We start from the raw sequence: 22,721 nt of genomic DNA on the forward strand, positions 1-22,721 counted from the left end.
GAAGGCGGAATTGGACAGAATTTTGAAATGATGGAAAATCCCAGTCTCGCGTCCAATGGTGACCAGTAAACACCTTGTCAGGATATTCCCTTATTATGCAACTGCATCATCTGCACTAATATGTACCTACGTTGATAAATGATTCTAGAACATTCAAAAAGAAGAAATATCAGCCAACAAAAGAAAATTGGAAGATGTTAGACAACTACACCAACTCATACGCAACTCATCCTGCACAGAACACACAGATATTAGAAACTCTAAAAATGAAATTGACAACATTATTCATAAAAACACACAATTCATTCTACGCATAGATATAAACATTTTGAATATAATGAATGTAATAGTGTCTATTTAGATAGATAGATGGATAGAAAGACTCTAAGTTAGTTCCCCCTAGTTTAGTTTACACATTGTTTACATTGTTTTAAGAAACAGAAGTTAGAAGTAAATAATGAATTATTTCTTATGCATTCATAGAATATATTTGGTTTAATTTTTTTTTTATTATTATTTGGACAGAATTTTGAAATGATGGGAAATCCCAGTTTAGCATCCAAGGTGACCAGTAAACACCTTGTCAAGATATTCCCTGCAACTACAGTCAGTGGCGGTTCTGACACGAAGTACTCCCTTGGAGGTAGGGATGGGAATCGAACACCGGTTCTTTCTGAGAATCGGTTCCCAGTGATCCAATTCCTAGGAATCGTTTGTTTGCTTGCTTCATTAGGAAGGGCATAAGGGGCGGAAGTTACTGTAACTCTGCTAAGGATGCAGCAGAAGGCCTGGGTTGGCAGAATTGGACAGAATTCTGAAATGATGGAAAATCCCAGTCTAGCGTCCAATGGTGACCAGTAAACACCTTGTCAGGATATTCCCTTATTATGCAACTGCAGTTATCAACTGCATCATCTGCACTAATATGTACCTACGTTGATAAATAATTATAGAACATTCAAAAAGAAGACGTTAAACACCTCATACGCAACTTATCCTGCACAGAACACACACAGATATTAGAAACACTAAAAATGAAATTGACAACATTATTCATAAACACAATTCTATACATACTGTAGAAATAAACATTTTGAATATAATGAATATAATAGTGTCTCTATTTAGATAGACAGATAGATTCTAATTTAGTACCCCTGGTTTAGTTTACACATTGTTTACATTATTTTAAGAGATACAAGTTAAAAGTTAATAATGAATTATATCTTATGCATTCATAAAATATATTTGTTTTTTTTAAATTATTTGGATATTCTTCAACATGTTGGTAAATATTTCAAAGGAAAATAAGGCCCTATTAATTCAAATGATGCCTAAATTACTCATTATTTTTTAAATAAATTAATAAAAGTTTTCAAGTACCTTCTGCAAAGTGCCCACTGGTCTAGCATATAGTAGCAGGGTATAAGATGCATGCAGAATCAATCTTCTCATACAGCTGCAGGCAAAAAGAAAGGAAACATGTCAACATTGCTACTTGAAAGTTTATTTTCATCTACATGGTAAACACACATTTTCATGCAATGCATTGTGGGATGTGAAGTCCCGTAAGCCGAAGCATAGAGATATTTTTACTTCATGCTAACAGTGATTTCGTGCTTCTTTTCCAGGAAACTGACAGTGATTCACTTTACACCATTTTTTTCTAGTTTTTTCCCCAGTATTCCCATTGATATCAGAACAAAGTAAAACACTTCTATGCACCCATCTCCACAACTTGTACCACAATTTTGTATGCACAAATTTTCAAAGTCTAAAGCGATTGTGTTCACACCAGCTGACATAGTCCATGATGACCGACCTGTACTCCAGCTCGTCCCCCTCAGACACACAGCCAACGAGTAAATGGAAATATATTTGTTTATAAGTGATCAAAACTTAAAAACACAACTTAAGTACAACTTAATAAAATTAAGTATTTACATGCTAAGAATGAGTTAAAGGGGACAGTTTTTCTCAGAAACTGTTTAAGATAGGATAACCAATTTCGGTGTGTGGCTTCAGGGTATCAATACCTTGATGGAGTTCGAAAATGAGAAGCGTGCAATTATTTTTTACGGCGTTATTGCCCTTGTTCCTTTTCTTTGACTCTGTTTGATGTATCTTCAAATTGGGAACAGCTTTCCTTAGAAACCGGTTAAGATAGTAATTTTCATATTCTGATGTGATAATATTTTCTTATGTATACATCTAAGTTCTTAGATTTAGGAAAAGGTTGAGTTATAATTAAAACCAATCTGGCGGGGGATTTTGATGACCATATTCTTGTTTCTGTTGTTTCAGTAAGAGTTTATTTAAAAATAAATTTGATTAATATCACACTTTAGTTTAACTATTATCAAACAATACAAGTAGTCAGTCATCCAACCTTTTAAGTTCTGGAAAACTGAAGGCAATCGAGTGCCTCAATTTTTTTTATAGTTCTGGTAACTTTTTCAGGTTTACTGTGTTGTGCAACTGCAGTTATTAACAGCATCATCTGTACTAATATGTACTTGTGTTAAAATAATCATTGATAGCTAGATTTGTAGTATCTCCTTCCTCACTCCAATTGAATACCTTTCGTTTCCAATTTTTTTACGGTTTACCCTAAACCAAATATCAATTGTTTTAAGAGGTGCAAGTTAGCACTAAATAATGTTTGTAATATTTTTCAACAGGTTTGTAAAGACCTCTTCACATCTTTTGCTCTGTTTCGTCATTTATGCTTTGAACACTTGGCCACTTTTTAAAAAGGTGAGTTTTACAGCAAAGTTTTTGCTTTTTTTAAGATGAATTTAATCAGATGTCCTAAAATTATTTCTTTATTATTTTAAAACACAGACAGATAATCACAGGCACAAACTGGAACTGGAAACTAATGATTTCTCAAGGATAAATTCTACAAAAGTATGAGCCAATATCTTACCCTCTACAGGGATTATTTGGTTCAAAAAACAAAAACCTTGTTGTTGACAACACGGAAAGTCCCAGTTTCCGGACCTTTTCTGGATCGGAGCACAGACCTGTTCAAAGTACGATCCCAGAAAAATACATTTTAAAAGCAAACCTATGATCCAGGTTTTTTTTCTCTTGGGAAAAGAAGGCAACAGCTGCTTCCATCGATTGGCATTTGGCAATTAAGCAAATATTTTCACAGCTGCAATCATTTGGTCCATTCCTTTCGAAACAACTACTTTGCCCCGATCAATCTCAAATTCTCATTTATATCAGTAATTATTAACTTTATGGCATGTCCATAGTTTTCTTATGGCACAAGGTGCAGTTTAGCCGATTGGAGTTTAAAGATTAAAGTGTGAAAAATCTTCAAAGGAAAAGTTTTTGTTTTAGTTTTTAAATAAAAACTCTGTAGCACTATATGAAGTCTGATTACTTTAGCTGTATCTAAAAAAGACATTTGTTTCCCCCCAAAAATCATGGGGTGACACTTTTTTATAGACCTATTGCTCTTGCTAGCATTATAACCAAAGTTGTTGAACGTAGTATGTATTGAATGTATTGTTTCAACAGATAATCAATTTGGCTTCAAATCCAAACATGGCATAAATGTGTATATAAATGTCCTAAAATAACTACAGTATTAACTAACTACAACTCATCCATTTTTATGTGTTTTCTAGATACCTCTAAGTATTTGGTCAGATTCCTGTCTTATTTGTATGCCCATCAGAACAGTGGGGTATAGTATCTCCTATTCTGTTTAATTTTTACATGAATGACCTTTTGAATCAGTTATGCTCCTGTAGAACAAACTGTATGAATAGCAGTACAGTGATAAGCCATCTTATGTACGCTGATGACTAGGGATGTAACAATTCACTCAACTCCCGATACGATTCGATTCACGATACTGGGTTCACGATACGATTCTCTCACGATTTATTTTACAAAATGGGGCTGTAGAAAAATGATGACTGAAAAATATTCCTTTATTTTTTTGGGGGAAAAAAAACTATAAAAAACTGTAGTTTTCCTTTTATTTTTCATTGTCAAAAGAATCCCTTGATAAACTATTCAAACAATGCAATTTAACTAAAAATAAATCTTGAATGAAATAAATAAAGGAAAAATACAAATGAAGAAAATCCCATTAATTTAAATTCTGGTTCTATGTAAACAATGCAAAACTGCATAATAAATAAATAATAAATGCAACTGAAAATGTATTTTGTGCCTTAACAATTGGACTTAAAAAAACAGTCATTTCACTGTATTTAGGTCAGATATTTGTTTGGACCAGCAGAGGGCGCTGGTAACCCAGTGGTCGGTTGGCATGCAGATATCTTGCAGTGAAGAAGAGATGCTATGGTAGCAGACAGAGCTAATAGAAAAACGTGAGTTTTACAGATATTCACGTAATATTACAGATATTCTTTCGGTGTTAAAGGGGTAAGGAATCATTTATGAACATGTTTAAAAGTAGAAGGCAGCCAGAAAGAAAGTATTAGCAGATTCCGCCCGCAGCCAACACTTCTGGATAGCGCCCTCTGCTGGTTAAAAAAGTACTGCGATTCAATTTTCACAGTATCGATGTGAATCGTGATACCCATTAATTGATTTTTAACTGCCTTACGATTAATCGTTACGTTCCTACTGATGACTGTGTAATCTGCAGCCGCTCCATAATGTGTGCTTTACATACGGGAAACAATATGATGTAAAGTGCAATGATGAAAAAAGTGTTATTAGGGTCTGTAGAACCAATGAAGATAAACATACGGCTTTTCTTGATTGTAAACTAGACACTGAACACTTGCAGCGATCTTGGTCTTGTGATCGGGGATCAGTTGGCCGATGACGAAGATATTTATCATCAGTGTCGCATGCACGTTGTACGTACTACAAACTAATGCATTGTCTTGTAAATGTAGGTACTGCACTGTTATAGTGAAACTGACTCTGTTCAAAGCGTTGTGCACACCTCTGCACTGGCAGTAACTCAAAAGTTACATGTTTTAAAAGACAAAATCACAACAAAACACATTAATATTAAATACATGCACCTCAGATATATCTGAGCAGGCCTCTCTACTTGTCAATGTCAACTTGATATGTTAGCAGTCATTGATTATATTCAAAGTTACATCAAAGTTCTAAAAGCAAATGGTAAATCATAAATTGACCATTTGAGCAGTACTCTCCTGCCAGCCTGTCAAATGTAAACTCCTGACCCTTCACTCAGTTTCAACACCTGAATAACACAGCTACAAGCAAAAGTTTGGCGGCTTCCTCTTCAACTCCATCTAGTGGCGTTGAACTCCATCTTCCACCACCTCTTCATGTTTTCTCCTCATCCTTATCTCTCTATGATTTTGGTTGAAGTTGCATCACTCTGAATCTGAAAATAACAATAATATTAAATACATTGTCAAAATAACCACGGGTTTCGTGACTAAAGCTGCAGCTGCCAAAATTTTGACAACTTGACCAACTTTCATATAATAGACAACATTTTTCATATCCAAAAATGCAAAACCAAAGCTAAAAATAAAGAAACTCCTCTTATACTGTTGCCCATGGGTGCAGTGGTGACATAATGGTTGAAGGCAAATCTATGGTTGCACTTTTGAATTTGATTAGGGACATCACTTGATACACATGATACATGCATGTACCAGTAAATATGTGATATCAGTGTGTTTTTGTTTTAACTTATTCATCTCTTAATATTTTGCTCTTTTATATTGCCCTTTTATGTTTTTTTTTTTTCAGAATATTTGTTTATTTATAATCAGAATTTTTTTAATTATTTTTTTCTATTCATATTCTTATGTAAAGCTTTTCCATTTCTTTCTCTTTTACTAATTGAAAAAAAAATAAACACTGTAGTTAGTTTTAGATGTGATAAATATGAATATGTTTCATGCTGTGTTGTGGGAAAGAAAGAAAAAAATGACTCACTGCATCGCAAGCTGAATCCACCAATAGGCATTAATAAACTTTCTTCGAATTAACAACAACAAATAAAATAAGACACAGGAAAAACCTGGGCTGTTGAAAATAATCTCTGTTAACGTGTCTGTTATATAACACAAACCTCTAAAGGAATACAGTATTGTTAGACTTGTGTTAGAAGAAAAGTCAGTGAAGTCAAACTAAATACTGTAACAGGCTAATAGATTTAGGGTGGAAGAGTTTTTAATCAGAGAAATAAGAAACGCTGCAATCAAATGCTTAGGATACAACATGTGGCTTGTTTGTAATATCTGATTGATAAAAGTGAGGTGAAATACATTCCCTACATGCTATAAAGCAGAGCCAGTGAACACTATCTGCTCCATGCAGATGCTCAAACACTGAACACAAGATGTCAGAGGTGCTATCACCCTGAAGGTGTCAGACAAAAAGGAGATGTAGACAAAGAAGCAAAGGTGTGACTGTCAGGCTGAGCACTGAGCTATGCAGGGATATTAATACGTGACATAATGAGGGGTAAACATGTTTCCTCAGATAACATCTGACTGTGTTAAAATACTGCCATAAACCCTTTTTTCAAAGAGCCATGTGGGAGTGTAATCGGTAATAAACGTGTAAATTGAGGACTAACCACTTCCATGCAAAGTCTTCAAAGGTTTTATGAATACTACAACAAAAGAAACATGAATGAATCACTGAGTCACCGGTTCATCTGGCATTTACACCCAAAAAAAATAAATATGATCATATGGAGTCACGCATTGAGAACTTTGTGTATTTCACTCCTTTGGTAGCAAAAAGCTTCAATATAAGAGGAAGATGAATACATAATACTGTGATGGACTGGCGCCCTGTCCAGGGTGTACCCCCGCCCAGCGCCCTATGAGAGCCGGAGATTGGCACCGGCAGACCCCCGCGACCTTGTTAAACGGGAATAAGCGGGTATGAAAATGGATGGATGGATGAATACATAATAAATGATTTTACTATATGAATTAGATTTTCTTTTTTGCAGTCTTCAGAAAAAAAAAACAGGAAAAACAACACTTAATTGTCTAATTCTTCAGTCAAAAGGTTGAAGCAAAGCTTATACATACAATATCTACCCCGTCACATAAACAAAACAAGGCTCTCTAGATAATATCACACCCTAAATTGTGTTAACTTATATTACTATTTTTTACAATATACAATCAATATCTATTCTGCACAAGTTTTATATATACAGTTTATACATGCATATCAAATTTATATATTTGATGTGCATATATATGTACACACTGAACAAAAATATAAACGTAACTCAAAGATCTAGAACATTTTCTATATACACAAAAGACATGTTTCTCACAAATCTGTCTAACTCTGTGTTATTGCAGACATAATCCATCCCACCTCACAGGTGTGGCACATCAAGATGCATGATTATTGCACAGGTGTGCCTTAGGCTGGCCATGTGTTGTTCTAGCATATTGTATCTCAAAAAGCAGTTTTCCTCTTAAATTACATTCCCTTTTTCTCTCTAAAAATATTTTCTGCAACCCTTTTGGACGTGAATCTTAACTTGCTTTATAATTCATTTGGACAGTTTTGAGTTGGATGAGATCTGGGAGTTTAAAATCTGGTGTTTTTAAGAATATTCCATTTGTGTGTTATTTGTATCCTGTGTTATGTAACCGTCGGATGGCTCTTTTTTTGCATTATGAATAACGGTTGGATGTTAGTCATGTACAGTATGTATTTCCCCAAACATCTAGACAGTAACTCAAAAATGGTCAAACAAGTGTACAGTGAAGCGTGTCTGCCCATGCATGTATGAATATATATACACATGTAGTTGTTTGTGAACATGTACTGTATGTATATATGTATGTACTTGTACAACCGGATGCATACGTGTGTATATTTATATATGTAAAATTCTGTACACAATCTTTTCCCCTTTTATAACATTTAAATTGTACATTTTGTTCTACATACAGTATATATAGTGAAAGCCTATTTTATTGTAATCTGATTGCTTTGCAAAAATGTAACTAACATTTAATCTTTCTGTGTGCACATGGTTGTCAGTCACACTTGCTTTGGCAATGTAAACCTGTTTTCTCATGCCAATAAAGCTGTTTTGAATTGAAATTGAATCGAGTGTGTGCAATGCTATCATGATGAAGATAAAGTAAATGGGTGGGTGCTATGGTGGAATCATACTGTTAACTTTTGAACGCACTGATGCGCCTTGATGTCGTAAATTGATCACGTTTCATTAGGGATGTAACGATTAATCGTAAGGCAGTTAAAAATCGATTCATAGGTATCACAGATATCGATTTTCTGACAATTGAATCGCAGTACTTTTTTTCCTATCCGGAAGTATAGGCGGCGGGCGGAGTCTGCTAATACTTTCTTTCTGGCTGCCTTCTACTCTTAAATATGTTAATAAATGATTCATTACCCCTTTAGCACCGAAAGAATATCTGTAATATTACTTGAATATCTGTAAAAGTCACGTTTTTCTATTAGCTCTGTTTGCTAGCATAGCTTCTCTTCTTCACTGCAAGATATCTGCATGCCAACCAACCACTGGGTTACCAGCGCCCTCTGCTGGTCCAAACAAATATGACGTAAATCAGTGCAATGACGGTTTTTTTTTTTTTTTTTAAGTCCAATTGTTAAGGCACAAAATACATTTTCAGTTGCACTTTTAAAAGAAAAAGAACTATTATGCAGTTTTGCATTGTTTATTATAGAACTAGAATTTAAATTAATAGGCTTCATTTTCATTTGTATTATTCCTTTATTTATTTAATTCAAGATTTATTTTTAGTTAAATTGCATTGTTTTGAATAGTTTATCAAGGAATTCTTTTGACAATGAAAAATAAAAGGAAAATAATACAGTATTTTCTAGTTTTTTTTCCCAAAAAAAAAAATTGTCTACAGTCCCATTTTGTAAATGAAAAAAATCGTGAGAGAATCGTATCGTGAACCCAGTATCGTGAATCGAATCGTATCGGGAGTTGAGTGAATCATTACATCCCTACGTTTCATACAACAATGATGTGTATTCATTGTCAGACTCCAAAGGAGCGCCAATGGTGAAATGTGGACACTAGAGGTCAGCAGTGAGCCGTGTGCAAACCAGGATGACAGCGGACGTGAACAGTGAGTAAATGCGCCTCTAATCGACTCAATGGCCCAATTGGCTGAAATGGAACGATGATAACATTGAGAGAGAGAGAAAGCGCAGACTGGTCCTGATAGAGACTGACAGATCGGAATCCTAAACACAGAAATAGAAATAAAAACGTCATCTACAAATATCATGTAACCAACATGTAAACGATTGTAAAACGCGCCTGTTGTTCCATAAATAAAGTGGAGAATCAGAACAACAGATACAAGGGAAAAGGACACTTGTGCTCATATATTTGAACAGAATAGCACCAGACACCTCTTGTAAACAATGTTGGAGAAAAAAAGAAAAAATGCTGATATTTGTGAAACGCAACAAACTAGGATAGGAGTGTGCGTGTGTCCCTGAGCCAACGTGCCTTTTAAAACCAGAGAGATTCTAGCGACTTTGTCCCAGCTTGTGCTGCTGAAGAGATGGTCAACCATCACTGGACCTGTACCTTTTTCTGAGCTGTACCACTAGAAGACCCCCCAGCTCTCGCAGACACACGCACACGCACGGATCCGTCTGCCAAAACGTCTCCTCCCTTAAATAAAACCCTCTGCTGTGATAAAACCCGTCCTGCCTTTGGAGCGACTCTGGCTTTAGAGCAAACACACCCCGTGAGAAAGTAACACACACACACACACACACAGTCCCAACATCAGCCAGACTACCTGTTCCTGTTCCAGCACAACAGCAGGACACAACAACAGGAGCAGGACGCACAAGTGGAGGCGCGTCCATGCGTGCCATCCGGAGGAGACGCTGGACTTTATTTCCCTGAACTCTTTGAGAAAAGCGCACATTCCATCCATCCATCCATCCATCCATCACTGCTGCTGTGAGAACGAGCCTGCCTCAATGAGTACATGGTGATAAGAATCATGCATCTGAACGGAGGAGAAGACCACGGCAAAGGTAGGCACAGGGTGTCACAAATCTCCCCCTTTTTTAGTTCAAAGCTGTCGGGCTGCTGTCAGATGCCCTTGAGTGTCTCCATGTTAACAAGTGAAGATGCTCGGGGTCATTCCAGAATGCTAATGAAACGCTGTCTACAGCCTTTCAACGAGAAACGTTCAAGAAAAATCCAAACATGGTACCGAGAAGACTGTTGATTTCACCCCCAAGGTGGCATTAGGCTGACTGTCTGGGTGGATAAACACTTGAGCACTTGTTGTAATCCTTTTGGATCCACTATGGAGGCTCTCATCCACGGTCATTTTCGCTCTAGGTGACCTGAGCATGTATGCACAAGGTCATATTGATGAGCGTCCAGCCGCGTCAGTGCAGCCAGAGGAGCGTGTGTTTGGGAATTATGGAGCAGACCTATGTATCAGGAGCCATAGCCATGGGGTAAACAGGTTCAGATCTACTGTCTATATAGACTGAGGTCGAGGTCACTCACAAACACCTGATGCTGGGGGAGATTTACTACTATGGCTGCACAATTCATTCAATTTTAATCGTGGTCACAATTTTGGTTGCCATGATTAAATAACCCTGATCGGGCTCTGTTATAGTGTATTCATTCAGTTAGTCTTCTGTACATTTTCAATTGTTGGGTTTTTTTTTTGAATTAAAAAAAAAATTACATTTCTCATTTTGCACTGTAAACTATACACGTTTGTTTAAAAGTAGTGAAAAAAAAAAACATTTTTTATAGACTTTGTTTTTTTGTTGCTATTTATAACATACTATATAACATATAACTTACAAGTGTAACAAAAAAAAACTATACAAAAATAAACAAGGGTAAAAGGGTAAACATAAAGACATTACATTTTTTTTTTATTATTATTATTTATTTTTTTTTTTTTACCAAAGTTGATCAATAATTGTTATTATAATCGTGATTACAATGTTGATCAAAAATAATTGTGATGATCATTTTAGCCATAATTGTGCAGCCATAGATAATTCTAGGGCTGCACGATAATGACCAAAACTCATATCTTGATATTTTTTGTCAAAATGGAGATATACGATATTAATCTAGATGTTTTTAAATCAATAAAGTCAGACCAGAAAGACAATTCTGGGTTAAATTTGCTGATTACAAATGCCACATAGGCACATTTATTAACAAACAGCTGCACGATATGTCGCTTTTATATTGGCTTTTTCTCCTCTAAGGGACAGCACGTGTGAGTGAGTTCTGTAGTGTGGCTTGTTCAGGGGCAGGTCTGGGTTAGGATGTACTCAGAAATCCATCAAACTGTGCTTTACATGCTGTTCTGAGAAGTAGCAAAAGCAGCGACTTCTAAAATGAATATTTTAATACAAAATAAGCTATAAAATAAATGGAAAATTGTAAAAGACACTGTTTTACTGTACTCTATGAATAATATTAAATACTTGTATGATGTGATTTGTACTGTGTGATTGTATAAATAAATACAAGTAAAAAAAAAAAAAATATATAGATATATATCAATATAGGTGATATTGTCATTTTCTATATTGCCAAAATAGAAAACTCCATTTATCTTGAATTACAATATATTTTTATTTATTTTATTTATTCAGTTTATTTCCGACATGGTTGCATTCACAGAAGTTTTCTGTTTCTCTTTTTTTTTTTTTGTACATGCCGAAAAAGGAGATGAGAGAAGCAGGTTGCTTATCCGAGTCCCGTCCCCTATTTTGAACACAGAAAATTTACATCAGCGCTCGTCTCTCTGGTCAAACGTTCTTTGGTTCTGAACACAATTTCATTTTTTTTCTTTTTTTTTTTTGTCCTTTTTTGTGTAGGATTTATTCTCATCTGTCAGTCAGTGTTGTCTTCTTTTTTTTAATTCTTCCTCTCCATCGTTGTTCGTGTCGTCCTTCTTCCCCGTAGATTTCATTCCCAAACGTTGTTTGTGTTGCTCCAGTTCAAAAGAAAAGTTCATCTTCTTTCTCATTGATGTGTTGATCTCGTATTCTTGCAAAAATGTTTTCCGAGTTTTTTCTTTACATCTAGCCAAGTTTGCAGCTTGTTTTGTCTCTGCATCAAGGTTATTCCAGTTGGTAACAGCTCTGTTGACAGTGCTGTATTGTCCAATGTTAGATTTAACCCTTTCTTGTATAAACACATTATTATGTCTTAGTTCATAAGCAGTGTGTTTGTATGTGAAACGTTTTTGCATTTGATATGGGAGTGTTTTTAGTGATGCCCTATATGCGAGAATTTGTGTGTTGTAGTGTATTATTTCTTGCAGTTTTAGGTATTTGGCCTTTTCAAATAGTTCATTTGTGTGTGCGTTGTGTGGTGCCTTATATAAAATCCTATTTGCTTTTTTTTGTAGTTTAAATAAAGGTTCAAGATACTTTTTGTAGGTGTTTCCCCAGATTTCTGAGCAGTAATTTAAATGTGACCCAACAAGGGAAGAATAGATTGTCTTCAGTGATTTGGTTTGTAGTATTTGTTGTAATTTCCATAGGATGTAGCTGCTTTTAGCAACTTTGTTTTTAACTACTTGTATGTGTTTTTTCCAAGTCAGTTTCTCATCTATCCACACTCCTAGTGCTCTATATTCTTTTTACTTCTTCAATTATATCCATGTCTAGTTTCAGTCTAATATTTTCTGTTATTTTTTTTATTTCCAAAGCTGATGAATTTTGTTTTTCTGACATTTAGGGCTAGTTTATTTACATTGAGCCATGTTTGGATTTTTGATAGTTCCTCATTCGTCGTTTCTATTAGAGTTTTAATGTCTTTACCTGAGCATAGGATGGTTGTGTCGTCCGCAAACAGCGTTAGTTTAAGGCAATTTGAGACTTTGAAAATGTCGTTTATATACGGAATGAACAGTTTTGGCCCTAAAATCGGGTATGGTTTGGCATATTGATATGTTTTGTTCAAAGTCCACATATTGTCTCCTATTTCTCATATAACGTTTAACCCAGTTTAGGGCGTTGTGCCTAATGCCGTAGTTTTGAAGTTTTTCCTCCAGAATATCATGGTTTATTGTGTCAAATGCTTTTTTAAGGTCCAAAAAAATGCCGAATACAAACAAAATTATTTTCTAATGCATCTCTTATATTTTCCGTGGTATCAGTTATAGCCATTGCCCAGCCCTAGATAATACACACCATCAGGATACTATGTGTGTTCAGTCACCAAAACCCACAATGAAGAAGTTTTGAGTAAATTGAATGGATCTAGTCCCAATTTAGCAGCACATCCACACTACAGTAAATTTACTTTATTATTAGAGGTGGGACGACATAAAAATTTGTGAATGATGCAATACGATATGCAATATTTTGGAGAGGTGCTTTTATTGCACTTTAACTCTGGACACATACTTGCATACTTACTTAGCGTATAACCTTTTCAGCTCAATGGGAATATAAAAAAATAAACAATAATATAAATAGGATAAATTTCTCCTGTTTAAAGTGCAAAAAAATTGCAAAACTGAAAATAAAATGCAAAAAACAGAGACTGACAATTGATGCCAGTATAAAATATCATGACATTCTTCAAAAAATATATTTTTATTTGCGCATGAAATTTTTTTTCTTCTTTTGGACATTGACTGTGTCTCCTGCAGTTGGAAAGACACACTCGCTACCACAGGTAATCACATTCACTCAGATGATGAAAATAGTTATCCAAATGGATCAGGAACTCAGAAAATGCATCTACACATAAGATCAGAACCACTACCGCGTCCTACTTTCTTGCTGTGCAGCAATGACGACACTTAACATTTACAGAGTTGCCCCACAATGACATGTAGTTCTTTTTTTTATTGTGCCACCCACTTGTTTTAAGGGGAGCTTATATCTCTTTTAAATTGCTTTGAAGCTTTTTTATTCAGCAAGGATTTCCCTAACACACCCAGCACTGTCAACCATGCAAATATCTATAACTAATTTCAAGATACAAAGACTCTAGCGATTCAAATGAGTTCTTACCTCCAACCCAGAGATACATAACAACACTTTGACAGGCTTAAGTATGCTTTAGTGTGTGTTGTTGCTATGAGTTCCTATTACAATATGATTTTAAATCTGACTGATTATTCCAACAACAACCACACCATTGGGACATTATTGGTGAATTTGTATGTTTGGGTGACGAGTTCTAGTTAAACTTGGGTGATGTGCTGTGGGTCGTTTCTAGACAAGTTACTTCTTATAGAATTGAGTAGAATCTGGTGTATTTAGTACATTTCATGAGGCAGGATGCATCCTAAACCTTACCAGTCCATCACTGGGATTTTATTTCACGACTTGGGTATTGTTAGTGTTGTTTTTGTTTAGTTTAATTCATTGATTTTTCTTTGTTTATTCTCGTTTGGGTTTAGTCTGTCTAGTCATTCCCTTAGGCTTTGATTTGCTTTCAATGTCTTGTTTCACCTGGCAGCTCTGCTTTGATCAGAGCCCAAGGTTATGAGTTCTCATACCGATTGTGCTTCTTTTTTCTGTTGAGCTTTACTTTGGTTGAAATTGGGTTTGATTTATTTGTTGACATATTATCCTTAACATGTAGACATTTCGGCGGTATTGTGTTTGGTTTATTCTTTGACATCGTCTCTGAGTATGAGCTTTAAACAATTCTAGTCTTTTCAGTGTGCGTGTGCACGCGCACCACTTTTCCTCAGGCTATAAAGTTTAATGTGTGTTTTTGTCTTTTCAAGTGTTTATTGCGTGTGTCAGTCAGAGGGAATGTGTGAGTTTGTGTATGTTTTTAAAAACCACAGATTTGCAGCAGATGTCACTCTAAACATTATCTGCACTTGTGCTGAATATAAATTTTGTAAGTTATCAAAATGCAGTAAATACAGAGTATGGAGTATAAAATTCCCAAGCCTTTTACACTTTCCTCTACATTCACCCAACCAACACGTGCGCTGCACGCATGCGCGATCAGATGCATATATGCTGCTGTTCAAGGCCGTAACCCTTAGCAACTTAAGGTTCACTGTCTTGCCCAAGGACACTTAATCACATGGACAAGTACAGCCAGGGAATGAATCCACGACTTTGAATAGAAAATTACAGTTAAATACGAATAAGTCAATAATTGATTACAGAGTGGTTAAACCTTTTGTTTGTATCTATAAAGGTTTCAGGAGGCTTTAGTGCTCTCATCTCTTGAATGGATAAGAAGGGTACATAAAATGTTTTCAATTTTTTTTCATGTTAAAATTTAAGTTTTTTTTTTTTACATTGAATGTAAATATTCCAGGAATACATTTCTTGAGGTTACCATTTTGACGCTATGCATCTCCTACTGATGATCCACTTGCACTGTGGACGAACATCATTAAGAGACGTGAAGCCATATTAGGATGTTTTAATTCACAAGTGTGTTAGGCTTGCACAAGTATTAATAGAATACATTTTCTAAAACCTTAGGAAGTTGATAAATCTACAGTACATGAACTCCCTGTTGAAACAGATTGTGTTTTATTCTCATCGTTGTCTGCAGTGTCAGAGAATTAAAAAAAAAAAGAGTCCCAAACTCATTACCAAGAAATTATAGCCTGGCCTGCTGCCTTCGTCACACCTTCACATTGTCGTCTTGAAAAGGATTTGTATTTTTTTTTCTCTGCACTGGAAGTGTTTGGAGGTGTTCAATTACTGATGTGGGTTGAGGTTATGTCAAAAGCGAAGGAGAGCAAAAGGATTTTCTGTCGCAAAGGGACTTTTGCCTGTGCATTCACAAGGAAGAAAAAAAAAGGCAATTTAATCTGTTTTTTTTTTTTTTTTTGGAAACTTTTGATGTTAGTAGAGCTGTAGGCAAGTCAAGGCAAGACTAATTTATTTGTATAGAGCATTTCATACGCAAGGCAACTCAATGTGCTTTAGGTGATCAAAAAGTGCAACGGAAAACATTCAACAGCTTAAAATCAATAAGAACATTACAATCGGCAGCAAGAAACATTTACAATCATTAGTAAAAACATTTAAAATCATCAGCAAAAAACATGACCAAAAATCTCTCTCTCAATCATACGCAGGAGAGAAAAAGTGTCTAACTTTGATTTTAAAAATGTTCACATTAGATGCTGACTTCAGCTCTGCTGGCAGTTTGTTCCACTTCTTTGCAGCATAACAACTAAACACAGCATCATCATGTTTACTGTGAACTCTGGGCTCCACTATCTGACCTGTGACCGTAGATCTGAGAGACCTGCTGGGTTCAGATAGAACTAAGTCTCTTACATCAACAGCAGCATGTTGTCCATTAAAGCATACAGTTCTTTGGCAGCATTGTCAATGTTATTGTCTACATGAATATTAAAGTAACTTGTTATTATTGAAAAGTTGGATTCAGTGCATATAACTGACAGCAGTTCAGCAAACTCAGCCATGAATTCTCCAGAATATTTTGGGGGTCTATAAACGACTAAAAACAGAACTCTTGACTCACTCTTCAGTAAGAACGACATATATTATTATTATTATTACATAAAGGAGATAAAATCACCTAATGTTATTTCTTTGAAATATTGACTTAAAGATGGCAGCAACTCCACCACCTTTCCTGCAAGTACGACACTTATTGAAATAAAGAAATTTAAATAAATATCACCACTTTCCCTCTGACAACAAAGCACAGAGTCAGCTCAGTGTGTAAATTTCAGTTTGTCGGTAAAATCACTTTCAGTTCAAAAAGGGTTTTTTTTGTGCAATTTTCTTCAGAGAGATGCGTATCAATGTTTTCCTTTTCTTCTAGCGGGACCTTGTAAACTGTCAGATTTTCCTCTTCTTTATAATCATTAGCAAATACTTTTTCAAAAAAGAAAACCAGCAGTCTGTCACAGGCATTGCTATTACGCTTATTGTTTTTGATGCCAACTATTACAGTGAGTCATCTTTCACCTGCTGAGGAACAGTGAAAAGTGTAACACAATACGACAAAATCCAAGCAAACAAACTGTTTTCAGATGAATCGTTTCTGTAAATAAAAAAAATCAACATTGGCCGCCACAAAAAAAGGACTTAATCACTTTTAAGTTCCTGATTAGTCTGAATTATATATTATCTACACACATTGGCTGCATCTGCTACATATGCACATTTAGGCTCAGGACATGATAAAACTCCAGCGAGAGGACTCCTGGGGGAACCCTTAAGCTGTGAATCAATGTTGCTACATCCTCAGCCCTATTGAGCAACCAGTGTTGCACAAAATGTGAAACATAAATGCACAACTATATTCATAAATAATAGCATTAAATGGGGCTGCTTGGAGTCTGGATTTGGAAGGTGCATGCTTCAGGATATGGGAATAATTTGAATAGAATTAATTACACTGAAATTGAAATGCATTGCGTAGTGTGAAGCTGAAATCCCCTATTTTCCTCATGCACAACACTCCACTCTACTTGCCATCATTTCCCATCAATTCTGGGTTAAATTTGCTGAAGAAAAATGCCACACAGGCACATTTATTTACAAACAGCTGCAGAATCTGTGGCAGCACGTGTGAGTGAGTTCTGTCGTGAGGCTTATTTGGGGAAGGTCTGGTTTAGGACGTACTCAGAAATCCATCAAACTGTGCTTTCCATGTTGTTCTGAGAAGTAGTGAAAGCAGCGACTCCTAAAATGAATATTTTAATACAAAATAAGTTGTAAAATATATGTCTCAGAAATATGGAAAATTGTAAAGGACACTGTTTGACTGTACTCTAAGAATACTATTAAATACAAGTGTGATTGTATAAATAATAAGTAAAAAAAATATAGATATGTATTGATATAGGCGATATTGTCATTTTATAAAATTAATTACACTGAAATTGAAATGCATTGTGTAGTGTGAAGCTGAAATCCCCTATTTTCCTCACGCACAACACTCCACTCTACTTCCATCATAAGTTGAAGACTTAAGGTCAGTGGGCGAGTTTTAATGGCCAACAAGTGTGAGTTATGTGACAGAGTGGTGAACGGTGTCAAGTCTGTGCTGCTGCTCTCCTCGTGTGAACTTGAAGTGGCTTCACCACTTCACCTCACATCTTCAGGAAAATATGATTTGATAGGAAGTAACAAAAGCCATTTGGATTTTGAAATGCATTGTTCTTGAAATAAATAAAAAATGAATATATATATATTTATTTTATTTTATTTTTTCAATTTATGAAGGAAATTTCAGTTGGCTTTGTAAACTGAAGGTGTTTTGGTGAGATGTGTCAAAAGTGGATCAGGGAGGATGTGGTTGTGGTTGTGTCGAGGGGAAAGCTCTGTGATGCATGTGGGGAGTGGAAGGTGGCCAGTGTGGTCCCATCCCACAGATAGACTGCTGTAGCTGAAATGACTGAAGAAGATAAGGCTGGTGTTGATGGAAGCCACCATCACAGTTTGATGGAGGAAGCAAAGGGAGAGCAAATACAATATATAGTTATAATGTTATGGCCGGGGTTGGGGTCAATTATAATTGTAATCACATAAATGATAATCAATTACAATTATGTTGTCATTATAATTGTAATTTAAAAAAATCTGTCGCTGTCGTAATCGTAATGGAATTGTAATTGACTTCCGATCATTGACTTTGTAATTGCAGTTGCCATGAAAACTCTATAAAAATTGTCAATTGTTATTTAACACAAAACTGGGGAACCACGTTGCAGTTCATGTACAGTTCTACACATAAGTAGTTAAAAATTACTAAAATATGTTTCATATCAAGCTTTCCCACTTTTTATAGTTAAAAAAATAAAAAATACATCGAGAGGTATACTGACACAAAAAAGGCTCATAAACCCACACCAAAAATATTAAAACCTACATTTTCATTGAATAAGAAACCTAACAATGTAACCAATAGGAATTGGATAGATATTTGTTTTTTGTGCATTTTACAGCTGATTTAGGACCAGTTATCATAAGAGATGCTAACAGAAAGCTAACAAAAGAGAAAGGTTAACTTTTATGGGATTTTTTCTGGCTCAGTAATTGTGATTGATTGTAATTAAACTTTAGTAATTGAGAATGTTATTGTCTTTCTGAGGATAACAAATAATTGTATTTTAATTGTAATTGGAACAAATGCTGGTAACTGTCATCGTAATTGAATTGTAATTGAACATGGGTAATTGAAGACGTGATCGTAACTGAAAAATGTATATGACCTGAACCCTGGTTATGACTGATATAAATGTGTATTCTTTCATTTAACCTGAAGCTGATGTCGTTCTCTTGGGATACAACCCTAGACGCGCTTTAAAAAAGGTGCAAAATCCACTCAGGAATGCTTATTGGATGGTTGTTGCTGTTTGTTGGGGTTTTAAAGTAATGTTTAATCCTTCTGTTGGCTTTTTTTATACTGCATTGGAGAAGTTTTACTCAACCTCAGGTCAGGTGTAAATGTCAAGTAATAGGTTTAGAGGAAAAGTAGATAAATGATCTTAGTTAATCCTTCATATGAGTTGTCAATGATAACTGATTCATATAATGCCCTTCAAATCCCACAAGAATAGTTAGTATTACAATTAGAAATATCAAAAGAACTGGAGTTTTAGCGCTCGGGGTAGATAAAAAGAGAACAAGAGCATAGAAAGAAAGCAGTCATTAACGTAATGTAGTTTTATTCCCTCTCCAGCTCTTCATCTCAGCATTAGAAAACATGGCAGACGTACACTGAAGAGGCCAGGTCATGGGAAGATGAAATATTGCTTTGTTCTGCTGAACATGTCTCTCATTTATTACTAAAGAGGAACATATACAGTATAAAGGAAATGATAAAGGATCCTTTTAAAATGTCAACTGAATTGAAACTTCAGACAAGTGGATGCCTATAAGAACACTCTATAAGTCACTGTATTGGTTGTTTCTGCTGAGCAGGAATGGACAAATACATTTATCAGTTTCTGTGAAAGGTCATGTTGATATATTGATTTATCTTATTGTGTAAAATGATATTAACAGCTGTTAAAAAAAAAACTTCTAAACCGAAAGACTATTACAAGCAAACTTTACTAGTAAGAATGAGAGGTGATTTAGAAGATAATAAGCATTTTAAACGCACGTTTGTAGAAATCAATATGATTGAGAAACTGTGACGTAGTGATTACTCAAGGAAGTGCGTCATTCACGTAACGCCAACTGGTTTCATCAGGTTAAAGGCATCCAATGGTTCCGATGGTGCGTAGACTTACCTTGCATACTTATTTCTTGTTCAGCTGGACGGATCTGGAGTGAGGTGGCATTGTAAAGTCCAATTTGTCGTTTCCTGGTAAATGCAGTGTCATCATCCATTCACCAACATATTCCTGTCTTTTTAGGAAAACTGTCATAATGTCAAATGAAGTGGACGACACATAACTTAGTGCTAATACATCATATTGAAATGCTATGCTAAGAGTAGTCCGGACATGACAAGAACATAAGCGAATGCTGATTGGCTGAAAACTCCAATATGGTAGCGCACTAGCGCCCACATACAAAGGGATATTTTAAGTGTTTGGAGTCATCTATATCTTGTACCTTTAGCCTTCAATGACATTTCGTACACAAATTAGTAACAACGTTGTATTATTCAGCTTTAGACCCATCATCTAAAGTGTATTCATGTGATGGGTTGTGTATCGCTGTGACAGGTTTGCGGAATAAAATCTCAGTGAGCTTTATTTGCCTAAAATCTAAAATTTCTAATTTCAATCAATCTCTTTCTGTATGTGATGCTTCACTTCCACGTGGTCATGGTGTACGTGAAGCCGTGAGCCTATTCCAGCTTAGTCAGGGCAGAAGATGGGATAGAGACTTAATTTGCTGAGTCCACCACAAGACTTACCTGTAGACAATCACAGACATACAAAGATTCACTATGAAGGCCAATTTAGACAGTTTAAAGGGCCCATGTTAAGCTAAATCCACTTTTCTGTGCTTTAAACATCACAAAAGTGCCATTTGTTTTGCGAGGTGTTTTTTCATTGATTCCCTCAATAGTTAGTGATTTGCTCCTTTCTTACTGCAGGGTGAGCCCAAACACCTCGCTCCAATTTGATGACGCGTTCCCACTTTGATGACGAATTTGACGCAGCACTGAGCTGGAGAAGCCACGCCTCCAGGAAGCTCTCTGCCGTGATTGACATGTAAACAGACGAAGGTGAGCATTTCAGCGTCCTTCGCGCAGTGCAATGTATGTATTTTCTACAGTCTATGTACAGTATGTACCGGCGAACGCCCCGCCCCCACGCTCTGTCTCCTGTTTATAAAGCAGCATGAGCTCAGCTACGGAGTGGGTGGGAGGAGGGCGGGCCGTCGTCTGGCCCTACGTCACCGTGCGGGGAGGAGGAATTCAGGGTCACGTCTAGAGACACGCCCATCCATGAATATGCATAAGTAGGCCGCAAATCAGCCTGTTTGTGTAGAGTTGCTCAGAAAGTGACTTTTCAGAGGCTAAAACTCTGGAAAACAGGCGAGTTTGAGAAAATAAACCTCAAATACTATGTTTTTCGGGTTCTTAGAACAAATGGAGATGGGTGAAAAATAGCATGATATGAGACCTTTAAAAACGTTCGGATTAAACGGATGTACCCAGTGAAAACGCATGCATCCACAGGGAGAACATGCAAACTACAATGGTGCTGGTGGAATGCAAATCTCCATGCTGTAAAGCAGTGAAGACACTTGAGAGGCCCTGTGCTGAATGTGAAATGTCTTTGAGTGTGCTTTTGTTTCTCCTCCTGCTTGTCTACGATGTTGATATCCAGCCCTTTCTTTGTATGCTTTGATTCCAGAGAGGACTTGGAAAAAAAAAAAAAAAAAAAAATAAAAAAAAAACTGGCTTAGGAAATTGAGAAGAATAGCAAAACAGTGCTTCGGCAGTGTAGGCTGAAAATATTCCAGGCTGATACAGGGGCCTGGTATAGGAAGACAGAAATAGATAATTGGAGACAGAGGCAGAGCAGATAGTTGAGAGATGATGCAGATTTTAAGAGAATATCTATGGCATTACTTTCCTCTTGTAAAAAAGAAAGAAAAGGAGCAAAATAAACCTACAGTGAGGCTTATGAAGTCACTGGAACAATACACATAAGCAGTAAATAGAAGGGGGATCAGAATAAACACTAGCAATATTAATGATCATGAATACAATAATAATAATACAAACAAACTATAAATAAGTAATGACGTTTTCCCCTAAGAAAATATTCCAACAAACTCCCATCCATTTCTGCCACATTTCCACGCACTTCCAAATTCTCCACAACTCTGTTGTCATTAGGGATGCACCAAAATAAAAAATTCTTAACTGAAACCCAAAATGAGAAAACCAAGGCTGAAAAATGAAACCCAGAAATAAATGATTATGCAAATGATGTAATTATGTTATATTATTATGCATTGCATTTATGGCTCTGAATGTGTACTAACGTAACTAAATTTAAAACATTTCAGTTATATATATATTAATATTAATGCTTCAATGAATAAATCAAATAAAAATATGTAAATATATATCTACCACTGACATTCCAACAAATGCACAATATTAAAAAAAAAAACTACAATGTTTAGCTTGACCCCACTCATACATTAAGTAATATTGTACAGGCCTATGACTGACTGGGCTGCTAAGAGAGAGTTGAATTAAATGTCCCCTCATTAAAACACAAATTACATTCAAGTTTAGGGCTGCACGATTTTGACAAAAATGTAATTAA

At 35.7% G+C, this 22,721-nt stretch overlaps 1 protein-coding gene across 5 annotated transcripts in view; it reads left to right on the plus strand.

Moving 5' to 3' along the window:
• The first annotated feature begins 9,477 nt into the window (after positions 1–9,477).
• syt7b (synaptotagmin VIIb) overlaps positions 9,478–22,721 on the plus strand; it is a 115,769-nt gene continuing 102,525 nt past the window's right edge. For all 5 annotated transcript variants that reach the window (XM_028443009.1, XM_028443007.1, XM_028443008.1 and 2 more), the window contains exon 1: positions 9,478–10,029. In XM_028443009.1, the coding sequence (XP_028298810.1) occupies positions 9,981–10,029 (49 nt within the window). In that variant the 5' untranslated portion in view covers positions 9,478–9,980. The remainder of the gene's footprint in view (positions 10,030–22,721) is intronic.

Source organism: Gouania willdenowi, chromosome 3 (assembly GCF_900634775.1).
Source record: "Gouania willdenowi chromosome 3, fGouWil2.1, whole genome shotgun sequence".
NCBI classification, from domain to species: Eukaryota; Metazoa; Chordata; class Actinopteri; order Blenniiformes; family Gobiesocidae; genus Gouania; species Gouania willdenowi.